The 11,279-nt window shown below is 48.2% G+C and overlaps 1 protein-coding gene across 2 annotated transcripts in view; it reads left to right on the top strand.

The window, feature by feature from the left end:
• LOC134070084 (C-terminal-binding protein 2) overlaps window positions 1–11,040 on the top strand; it is an 80,620-nt gene extending 69,580 nt beyond the window's left edge. For both annotated transcript variants that reach the window (XM_062526295.1, XM_062526296.1), the window contains 5 exons: window positions 1,442–1,656; window positions 3,651–3,781; window positions 4,870–4,997; window positions 6,933–7,050; window positions 8,505–11,040. In XM_062526295.1, the coding sequence (XP_062382279.1) occupies window positions 1,442–1,656; window positions 3,651–3,781; window positions 4,870–4,997; window positions 6,933–7,050; window positions 8,505–8,685 (773 nt within the window). In that variant the 3' untranslated portion in view covers window positions 8,686–11,040. The remainder of the gene's footprint in view (window positions 1–1,441; window positions 1,657–3,650; window positions 3,782–4,869; window positions 4,998–6,932; window positions 7,051–8,504) is intronic.
• Window positions 11,041–11,279: the final 239 nt, after the last annotated feature.

The following is an 11,279-nucleotide window of genomic DNA, read 5'->3' as shown; positions in this document are numbered from 1 at the left end:
CGCTGTAGATAATGGCCAGTCCTGCGGCTACTGAAGCCAGCACAGCGTCCACTCGGACAGGCCGCGGTCAGTTCCCACCTGGCCCTGGCGTCGGCCCCGCCTGCATGTCCAAGCAGATGCAGTGCAAGCCAAACAGTGCATGAGGTCATATGTGAGTGTGTGTCCTTACAGCTATGCAGGCCCATGTACAGCTATGGGTGCTGGACGTCGCTGTCTGACCATAGCTAGAAATGGTCCTCGATGAACACTGTGAACTTTTCCCCCCAAATAGTTCCAATTATTAACTATTAACGAGCTTAATACTTGGAACTTATGACGTCACATATCAGTTAATCAAGTCATATGATCCAGTTTCATAGAGGGTACGTTTATTATTGTGTGTAAAAAGGTTTATTATTGCACTCTAATTGGGACTTAAAAACATTAGCTGTGTGTGTGATGGAGCGAGAGAGAGCGAGTGCAGTCATGTGTCTGCTTGTTTCTGCAGGTGTTATGTGATGTTTAGACACAACGGGTCTTTTCCCACAGCTCCGAAAGTCTGCCTGAGCTGTGTGTGTGTGTGTGTGTGTGTGTGTGTGTGTGTGTGTGTGTGTGTGTGTGTGTGTGTGTGTGTGTGTGTGTGTGTGTGTGTGTGTGTGTGTGTGTGTGTGTGTGTGTGTGTGTGTGTGTGTGTGTGTGTGTGTGTGTGTGTGTGTGTGTGTGTGTGTGTGTGTGTGTGTGTGTGTGTGTGTGTGTGTGTGTGTGTGTGTGTCTTCATGTCTGGTCTCTCTCTGAAGGGCTTTATTGATTCTGGCCATCACCACTAAAAGAGGGACTTCTCTACTCCCACACACACTTTCACTCTCTCCTCTCTTCCTGCCTCTCACTGTTTAATAGTGTCTCTCACTTTATCATCTCTCTCTCTCTCTCTCTCTCTCTCACTATGTCTCTAGAAGTCTACTCAGTCTATGCTTTCACTGCGTCCTTATCTAACCGCACTTTTTCTGCAGCCTCTCGCTGCTGTGGAGCAGCCTTGGCCCTTACTGCTAATAGAGAAGAATAGAGGGAGAGGAGTGAGGGAGTGAGTGAGTGAGAGGCAGGGACAATAAGATAAGACACTATCTCAGGCCTGGAGCTCCTCCTCTCAGACTGCTCCTCTTCTTCTTCTTGCTCTTCTCTCCTACGTTCATACAGCAGGATGTGTCCTAGCTAGGCCTCCCTCTCTGTTCTCACTAGTGTCCATCCTCATACAGCTCTGTTCTCACTAGTGTCCATCCTCATACAGCAGGATGTGTCCTAGCTAGGCCTCCCTCTCTGTTCTCCTCTCACTAGTGTCCTGCCCTCAACGGAGAGCGTGTCAGTGTTGCGATGACAACAGGCTGTGGAGAGTGTTGGAGTACTTTGGAGAAGTGTGTTGACGTTTGGTGTGTTTTTTTTTTTTTTTTTGCGTGGGTGCGTTCAGGTCGCACGGGCCAGGCGGTGGCGGTGCGGGCGAAGGTGTTTGGCTTCAACGTGATCTTCTACGACCCGTACCTGCAGGACGGCCTGGAGCGCTCGCTGGGCGTGCAGCGCGTCTACACCCTCCAGGACCTGCTCTACCAGAGCGACTGCGTCTCCTTACACTGCAATCTCAACGAACACAACCACCACCTCATCAATGACTTCACTATCAAACAGGTACCGTGTGTGTGTGTGTGTGTGTGTGTGTGTGTGTGTGTGTGTGTGTGTGTGTGTGTGTGTGTGTGTGTGTGTGTGTGTGTGTGTGTGTGTGTGTGTGTGTGTGTCAGTGTGTCAGTATCTTTCTTTCCCATATGAAACATTAAGAGTAGTCATGTGCAGACGCTACTATGCTCCATGAGTGCGTTTGTGTGCACAGAGCCTGCACAGACAGACATAGATGCTCCTTTTGTATCTTAAGCTCACCAAAGCTGGAAACAAATTCATTCCTTTGCTCTGTCAAACGCAATTAGCGCCAGCCCACGGCTACGGCAAATATATCGACTCGGCTCAGCAGTAGGGAGCTGCTGGGAGCTCAGCTGAGAGAGATGTGTGTGTGCGTGTGTGTGTGTGTGGATGTTTGTGCTTTCTGGCTCCCTGATCCACTCTGCCCCCTGGAGGAAAATCAGAAGAATGACCCCCCCCTCTACTCACATCCCCCCCTTCTCTTTTTTTCCCCCTTCATCTCCGTGACTCACTCTGCCCAGCTCTCCTCTGCTCCCCTTCCCTCTCCTCCTCTCCTCTCCTCCTCTCCTCTGTCTCGGTGGTGTTGAGTACGCTGCAGTGTGCTGCTGTGTGTGTGTGTGTGTGTGTGTGTGTGTGTGTAATGTCAGCAGAGTGTGCCACTAGTTTAACCTAGTTAACCGCCTGTTTGTTCACCTCTACCATGCTTCCCTCTCAGCTTTCCCCCCAAAATGAAAGGGTGTAAATCCCCCCCACCTCCTCTCTCCCCAACATGTGAGGCAGCCCTCGGTTTCTGAGCAAAGCTTTTGCTCTCGTTCGTTCCTTTTTTTCGGTCTCGTTTTTTCTTCTCCCGCTCCCCCCAGTAAAAAAGGAAACAGACCTAATAAAAGGCAGCTTGGCAGCACCGGGGCTTTTCATGGCCTGGATTTCTAGCTTTTTGTCAAGATTAAGGGATTACTTTCTTCCAAGCGCTTTTCATTAGATTTTCCTTTGCTGTTGTTTTTCTGGCAAACAGTGCCGCTGTGCTGTTGCAGTTTATCAGCATGCATATAAACATACTGGGTGCCACTGTTATCAAATCATACACACACACACACACACACACACACACACAGAGGCACACAAGCCTGGACCCACAAAGATAGACTCACAAGGTAATCAGTTCATGTAGTGCGAGTTGGAATTTGTGTAATTTTGGCCATGGGGAGTGGGAGTGCGGGTTTAAAAATAGGCCAGTGCGTGTGTTTGTGCGGGGCACTGGGAGATGGGGAGGATATTTCTCTGATGGTGTTTTTGATCTCTTCCACTGTGCCAAAAACTACTTCAAAAAATAAACTTTGAGAGAACTATAGTCGCACTCAGGCGTATTATTTATTTGTTTCATCATTGCATTTATTCAAGGTCGTAGATATCAAGGCCACTTTGGGCAAAAAGGGTAACACTGGCATTGAAAATTAGCCTCAAAAGAAGTTGACTCGGAAAGGCCTTGCTTTTTCTTTTTTTTTAATTCTGATTTTGTTTTTATGCGTGCAGACATAATTTATGTCTTGTGACTGTTATCCTCTCTATTAGTGCTGGAAGTTTCCTCGAAAAAAAAAAGCCCAATCTTGCATTTGTCCCTAATCAGGACCATAGCATAGAGCAGCAGAACATTCCAGAGTTGTGTGGTCAGAGGCGTGACAGATGCTCAGTGTTGTCAGCCGGAGTGGCTGCGCTCCATCACATGATGTGGCCCCATGACCACAGCCTATAGGCAGCACCAGTGTATCAGACAGAGATCTACTGGGGCCGGGAGGAATGCGTCTCAAAGCCCCATAATCACAGTGCATGTGTCAAAACCCCAAACAGGGAGATTGGAGTGATAGCTGAAACTTGTGGTGCTGGTGTGAGCATTAACCCGATGGCGAATTCTTGTGTTTGGGGGAGTGGGCTTGGATGTCTTGTGCTGAGTTGACACTTTGTGTGTGTGTGTGTGTGTGTGTGTGTTGCAGATGCGTCAGGGGGCGTTCCTGGTGAACACGGCCCGAGGGGGTCTGGTGGACGAGAAGGCCCTGGCCCAGGCCCTGAAGGAGGGGCGGATACGCGGCGCTGCCCTGGATGTGCACGAGACCGAGCCCTTCAGGTGAGCAGCCCATTCACACCTGTGCACCTGGCAGGAGCGCACACAGCACAGAGATGTTGCTTTCATCACCTCCTTTGGGTCAGGATTGAAACACTTCACTCAGGTTAGATGAATCTCCGTAAAGACCAGTGGAGGAGATAGCTGATGTTTCTGGATCACCTGCCTTGGCCTAGTTTCTGTGCCAGAAGTTCTGTCCTGTTTGCCAGCAGCATGGCTGACCTTGCACTGAACAGATATCATGTTATGACATTTACCGTCAAATGGTACAAGATTAATGAAAACATTCTAAGAGGGCCATAAAGACAACCATTTCCTGTCCATCAGGCGCCATCTCCAAGGTGAAGTCATTGGTGTCAGTCTGGTTCCATCCAACTTAAGTTGGGCTGCTGTCAATACAGTGTAAGCTCTGGGAAATTCCCCAACTCTGCAATCGGGTGCAATAAGGAAAGATTCTGTCAGTCAGGACATAGAGGCACTCAGCCAGTCAGGACACTAATGTGCCTGTCAGTGGAGGCCGAGCCAAGGCAGCATGCCTGCGAGGGGAGGGACCTCGGGGAGGACTCCAGAGGGAGGGTGGTGTGTGTGTGTGTGTGTGTGTGTGTGTGTGTGTGTGTGTGTGTGTGTGTGTGTGTGTGTGTGTGTGTGTGTGTGTGTGTGTGTGTGTGTGTGTGTGTGTGTGTGTGTGTGTGTGTGTGTGTGTGTGTGTGTGTGTGTGTGTGTGTGTGTGTGTGTGTGTGTGTGTGTGGCGGCTCAACAGCCAACACCCACTCAAACGCTGCTCGCCCACCCTCCTCTCTCACTCGGCCGCCGCTCTCCCATTGGCTGTTTTCGAAACTCCGCCATGTGGCCTCATGCTTCACATCCTCCATCAGCTCAGGTGACTGAGTCCCCCCCCCCCCCCCCCCTCCCAGCCCAGCCCAGCAGGAGCAGAGCTCAGCAGCACCGAGCCCAGCGAGGGGAGAGGAGAGGAGAGGAGAGGCGGCATCTGCCGTCACGGCTGGAAGGAGAGCCACGGAGGAGAGGCTACTTGGCTGACGTGACGGACTGAAGCTGACATTTTGTTGTGTTCCTCCCCACCTCTCTCTCAGCTTTGCCCAGGGCCCCCTGAAGGACGCGCCCAATCTGATCTGCACCCCCCACACCGCCTGGTACAGCGAGCAGGCCTCTCTGGAGATGAGAGAGGCGGCGGCCACCGAGATCCGGCGAGCCATCACCGGTAATTATCACTCTCTCTCCTCTCCTCTCCTCTCCTCCTCTGTCTACCTCCTCCCCCCCCCTCTTGCTTTATCTGGCATTCTTTCTCCTCCTCTATCACACTCTTTCTTTCAGTCTGTCTTTCTGTCTGTCTTTTCCTGCCACTTCTACATAAAAAGCTGGAAGGCATTCTCTACCCGCAGAAGCTCCTCAACAGCTGGGCTTCCCTCCCTGCCCCCCCCCCCCCCCCTCTCTTCCCGTCATGCCCCTCTCTTGTCTCTCCCCAGATGTCCCATTTCCACTTCAGTGGCTGGTGTGCAGCCTTCATTAGTTGTGTGGCGTTTAGGAGATGTCATCATTAGGCCGGCTGGCTGGCGGGTAGATGCAGGCCTGAGGGGAGGGCCGCTGTTTAGAGGAGCGCCCGCGTGCTAAAGGCCGCCGCTCCCACGGCTCCCGTGCTCCGACCAGAACCCTCCCCTCCCGCTCTCCAAAATCACATCTGATTGGCCGGAGACCGATGGGGCCCCCCGGCTCATTGGTCACGTACACGAAGGCAGCGATGTGAATTCAGATGGCAAACGTGCCAAGCACATCATAAAAACAAGTCATCATGACTCATGCCAAATACTGTGCGCAAGAAAAAGCAAGAAATATGGCACACTTTGATAATCACTTTAAATGAATGTGTAAAACCTGCTAAATATTCTCCATCTCATTCCAGTAGGAACCCGCGTGTGCGTGAATGATTTATTTTTACATCTCCATGTGTTGTAGCCTGCAGTAAAACTCCATTGATTACTGCTTCATTCGTTTCTAATAATTAAAATGGCAAACTGTGATACACAACTCTGCCCTTTTGCCCAAACGTTGCTTGATTACCGTCTTCATCGGGCATCATGATGAGAACAGTGCGGATGTGTACAGTTTTAGCATTGAAGACTGACAGGCGTACGCTCCACTACAGTCCCTCAACAGCAGAGTGAGTGCAGGAGTCATGTCAGAGTAGAGATGGATTTAGTGATCTTTAGATTGGGAGCGCCTGACGGAACACTCGAGTGCCTCAGTCAGACCAGTGAGAACATTCTAAATCTGTTATTTATTCCTCACATCTACACGCTCCACATTTATCTTTTATACACACTGGGAAAATATATGAATTACTTACTCCAAATCACAATCAATACAACCCTGTAATGTGCTGTTCCTGATCTTCAGCAGACAGTTCTGATTTGAGAGTATCTTATGCTATGTCAACAGCAATAAAAGTACAAATCAACAGAATAATAGGCGTGAGCAAATTCTCATCAGCAGCTGCGTTTTTGTTCACTGACTCACCGCCCTCTTTTTAAAGCAGAACAATCATGTTACTTGTCGGCTTGTTAACAGAACTCCCAATCACACCTTCCTACTGCATCACCTTAGCTACGCAGGGCTCATGGTAATCTCATTCTTTACGTACAGCCCTACATGTGAGAGTGTTATCATTAATTGGAAGGTAATTGGCACTTGTAAATGGGCCACTGTTTTTCAGACTTACATTACTGTGAAAACAATTGCACATTCCTTCATCCAATTTATGACGGGAAAGCATCTGATATCAATTTGAAGGCTTTAGAAAAGGCGTGAAACACTTTAGCGCGCGATCCATTTACACCTGCAGGGTGTCAGGCTCTTTTCTAGGTAGAGCTTCGGCACACAGAATTAAAGCAAAGAGTGCCTCAACTTCATCCCTAGTGGAATTTCATGCATCTTAACTACAGAGATGTTTGAAACAGCTGTAGAAAAACTGTCATGAAATGCTGAAGCATTTGGTTTCTGTGACTTCTGAAAAATGTTGACATGGGGAGCTACCTTTGCCGTTTCTAGACTATCGGCATATGTTTTAATTGCAGTACATTTATCTGTCTGAAGAAACATTTGAAACTAACCCCACTCTTCTTCTGTTGTGCTGAAACAGGCCGCATCCCAGACAGCCTAAGAAACTGCGTCAACAAGGAGTTCTTTGTCACCACAGCACCCTGGGCAGTGATGGACCAGCAGGGCGTCCACCCTGAGCTCAACGGTGCCACCTACAGGTAGAATATGAATGTGCAGCCCGCATAGTCTTGTGCACCATCTGTCCTGTTTTTCTTTTTTCCCATTTAGTTTTAGCATTTATTTTACTCATTTACCACTTGACAGCTTCCCCACAATCCATCATAATCAAACAATGCTTTTGCATAAATACAGAAATCGATTTTCTCACTTGTAACAACTTGTAACAATTCACTTCTACCTCCTTTTAAATGCTAGCTTGCGTAGGTAGCCTGTTTTGCTAGTGTCACAAGGTCACTTAAGCTTAACGTGCACCTCTTAAAATATGCTAGTCTCCTATCTTGGCATGGCAGGCTTTCTTATCACCTTGGTACTGCATAATGCTACGTTGTCCTGTTCCCTTATCCTGTTTGCTTTGCTACTGTAGCTTGCTTCTCCTCTTCTAAGTCAGTCTCTTTGCACTGCTAGCGCTAACCTTTCCACCAGGCTCTAGGCTAGTTCCTCTCCTCGTGCCTGCCCTCCCCCTCCCACCCCAGACTTCACTTTGATTTCAGTGTTTGCGCCTCCATGTGCTTCTTTTACGCAGCCAAGTGACCAACCAAACTCTACAGGCCATTACTACTGGTGTACCCCAAGACAAATTAAATGCCTAAGTCTCATTCAGGTAAATACACTGCCCTCTGCTGGCTGCCCTCCAACATGTGCCTCTACTGCAGCGCTGTAACCCCCCACCACCACCACCTTACTCTACCACCACCTCTCCACATAGGAGTCGGCCCAAACACGGCTCTGTAGCGGCCCAAGCCAGGCTTCCTCAGGGGGCATCACATTGGTGACGGTCAGTCACGTAGAACGCGCTGCAGAATTGACTGTGTTTGCACTGCCCTAAAGAGGACCTTAGGAGGCCACTCATCTTTCTGCGGTCCTCTTTTGGGAGTTTGCAATTTGGGGAATGCTTGTGCGTGTCACATTGTGTGTTGGTGTGCATATGCCACCCAAGCTTAATCAGTTGTTGATTTGTTTGTCACCCCTTATCCAAAAATTACACTTTATTTTTTGCTTTAAAATCATGATGAGTCATTCATTCATTTTTAATGTTGGTAGTACTCTAAGAAATACTAGCTTCTGTGTGTGTAAGTGGCTGGCTGGCTGGCTGGCTGGATTTATGGAGTAGGGAGGATTTTGTATCTTTCTAAAACACACAGTGTTCTTGCAGGGGAAGGTGAAAGTATGCGTGTGTGTTTTTGGAAAGGGAGAGAGACGAGACTGAGAAACATGCAGGCAGATGTTGTATTGCCATAGGCAATGTTCCAGTGTGATTCAGGTTGAAGGTGGACCGGTGTGGATTTGTGTGTGTGTGTGTGTGTGTGTGTGTGTGCGCGCGCCTATGTGTGTGCTCTGAGTGTGTGTTTGTGTGTGTCTGGATGTGCATGTCCTCTCGATGCCTGGCAGTCCTGACTGTGTTTTTTTTTTCCTCTGCGTGTTCTTTGCCCAGGTACCCGCCAGGGCTGGTGGGCGTAGCTCCAGGTGGCATCCCAGGGGCGATGGAGGGTCTGGTGCCAGGTGGGGTGCCTGTCGCCCACAGCCTCCCATCGGGCACCCACCCTTCCCAGGCCCCCTCCCCTAACCAGCCGTCCAAACACGGCGAGACCAGAGAACACCTGACCGAGCAATAGCACCGCACCAGGAGGAGCCATCGCTATAGCAACACCATAGCAACCAACCAAGTGAACAACCAAGCAACCAACCGGGACCAAGAGACAGTGAACTCACCCACTGCCACACAGCACTGGGGGTTGACATTCGTTCCATGGATTTCTACTCCTCCGTTTTTAATTTTTAAATCTCTCTCTCTGTCTCTCTTCTGGTTCAGTAAACTCTTTTTTTGTTGTTGTTTTTGAGTTGTGTTTTGTTTCTTTTTTCTCTTTGGAAAAAATGTTTCTTTTTCTCTTTTGGACATCCAGTGTGCTAACACTATGAAGGTGCGTTAGTGGGAAGAAAACCTCACCCCCACCCTGACAACCCACATCTGATTGGATGGCCTGCTTCCCAACGCACCAATGGGAGAGCTCTGAGACACCACAGCATTGCGTGCTACTGGACTCTGCCCCCCTCCCCTCCCTCCCGTTCCCCAGCCAGCACCCCCACCCAAACCCCAAACACTCTACCTTCTCTGCGACCGCTCCCATCCCTTTCCTGGCCCCTCCCTTATGTTCCATCTGAATTTAGGCCCTGCAGATGATATTTTTTTCTTTTGGTCTTCGGTGTGAAAGAAAGAAATGAAAAAAAAAAAGGTTATGAAATATATAAATATATATTTATCAGACATCAGTTAAAGGAGATAAGTAGTTTGATTGCCCTCTTGCAGTGGTGATCTACAGAGTGAGCTTAACCCTTTCCTGACCTCAGTCATCCTTTTTTGCCCCCCCTCCCCCCAAGAACTTAGTTTATGTTTGCTCATACACGGAGGTTCTCACATACACATAAAGTGAGACTGAAGAAGTTCCTTTGTTGCTCTCACCTTTAATAGAGCCGTCGGTAGACCAAATATTTTAAACATCAAGACGAGATCAAAAGTTCTAAGCTGTCTGGTGGTTGGGCTTTGTCCACAGCGACCATGAAATATGCTCCCTCTACAATATAGCATAGCTCATTGAACTCCAAAACAACTCTGCGCCTCCAGCAAAGCGTGGCCACCAGTTAGAGAGTGGGTCTTCAAACTGGGCTCTTTTTGTCAGTGTTGGAGAACATGGATCAAAACATGTCTGAGGTTTATGGAGCCGAGTCTGATTCGGAGAAGAGAAGAACAGCTCAGACATCACCGCTACTGGCAGAAGATCTAGTGTGTTGGGACTGCATGGTCTCCATGGATTGCAGACTCTTGACATAGGCCTAGGGCCACAACCACGTCATCCGAACTTGTATTGACCCATACAGACACCTTCATTTAGAGTTGGCTTCAAAAAAAGACTGTAGCTGAGAGATGTTCTGTGTTTTTTTTTTTTCTGAACACCATTGACAACTTCTGTTGTTTTTGTTTTGTTCTTTTTTGTTTCTTTCTCTCTGTGGTCTCATGCTGCCGTCCCCAGAAGGAGACATTTTGTGTAGCCATTCTGTAACCTGCCTGTGACTTCACTTGATGTGTGCAAGAGACTCCATGTGACTTTTTTTCCTACTGCTTGCGAAGTCGGATGTTCAGTCCAGTTGTTTTGCTGAAAGGACATTTCCTCACTGAAGGGACAGAAGGATGGAAGACGTGGGACTCTCTTCTCAGTGGCTGGTCCAGACAGGCAGCGATGCTCTCGTCCGTGTGTTTGCTTTCTCTTGTGTGATCGGTTGAGCCTTCTGACGGACACCACAGTTGAACAGGAAAGGGTTAAGGAGATCTCCATTCCGTAATGACTCAGGAAAACACTTTTTGCAGATGTTCTTTTGTCCCCCTCCAATTTTTGGTCCGAGAAAGAAAGAAAAAAAGAATTCTGGGTAGTCTGCATATTTTCTCTCTCCATTTTCCTCCCATTGTGGTATTTTTATATATCAGATGCATCCCATGTTTTTGGTGTTTTAAAAGAAAAAAGAAAAAAAGTTTTGCAGTCCTGTTAGATTTGTATTGCCTAGTTAAATGTTCCTGTAATCATAGTCCTATGTGATCTTCCCTACCTTTCTCTCTCCCTCTCATTCTCTCTCTCTCTCTCTCTCTCTCTCTCTCTCTCGCTCTCTCTCTCTCGCTCTCTCTTCTCTCTCCACTCTCTCTCCTCTCTCTCTCTGTCCCTTCCTCTACCTGTTTCATTTCTTCCTTCCCCTTTCCCTTTTATTTTTTTTGTTGTTCTCTTGAAGGCCAGGTTTTTGGGGCGTCCTGTACTCTGTAAGAGCAATAGCAAAACTCCTACTTAGTGCCCAACACTAGCAGAAGCAGAGGCCGTCAGCAGTATGTTTTGTTTTTAGTGTGAGTATTTGTATTTGTTTCTTGTACAAGGTGAACATTTAGCATACAGTGCAGTTCAAATAAAAGATACAATTCTGACATCCTACTTTTGGAGTCTGAGTCTGAGTGTATGTGTTTGGGTTTAGTGCATCACAACACACCTTCACCTTTAGCGTAAGCAGAGGACTGAGGAGTTTGGATTTCATCCCCTCTGCAGAAGTGGGTGATCAATCTTTCCGATTCAACAGGATTTGCTTAATTGGTCTGCTTTTCTACTGTTACTGTTGCTACACCTAGATTGTGATGTAGTGTGATCTGAAACATGTAGAGCGGTGCTGTCAGTGT

The sequence above is a fragment of the Sardina pilchardus genome, chromosome 22, assembly GCF_963854185.1.
Source record: "Sardina pilchardus chromosome 22, fSarPil1.1, whole genome shotgun sequence".
NCBI lineage: Eukaryota > Metazoa > Chordata > Actinopteri > Clupeiformes > Clupeidae > Sardina > Sardina pilchardus.
The sequence above is the reverse complement of the archived record's forward strand: the minus strand, read 5'-3'. Positions and strand labels throughout refer to the sequence as shown.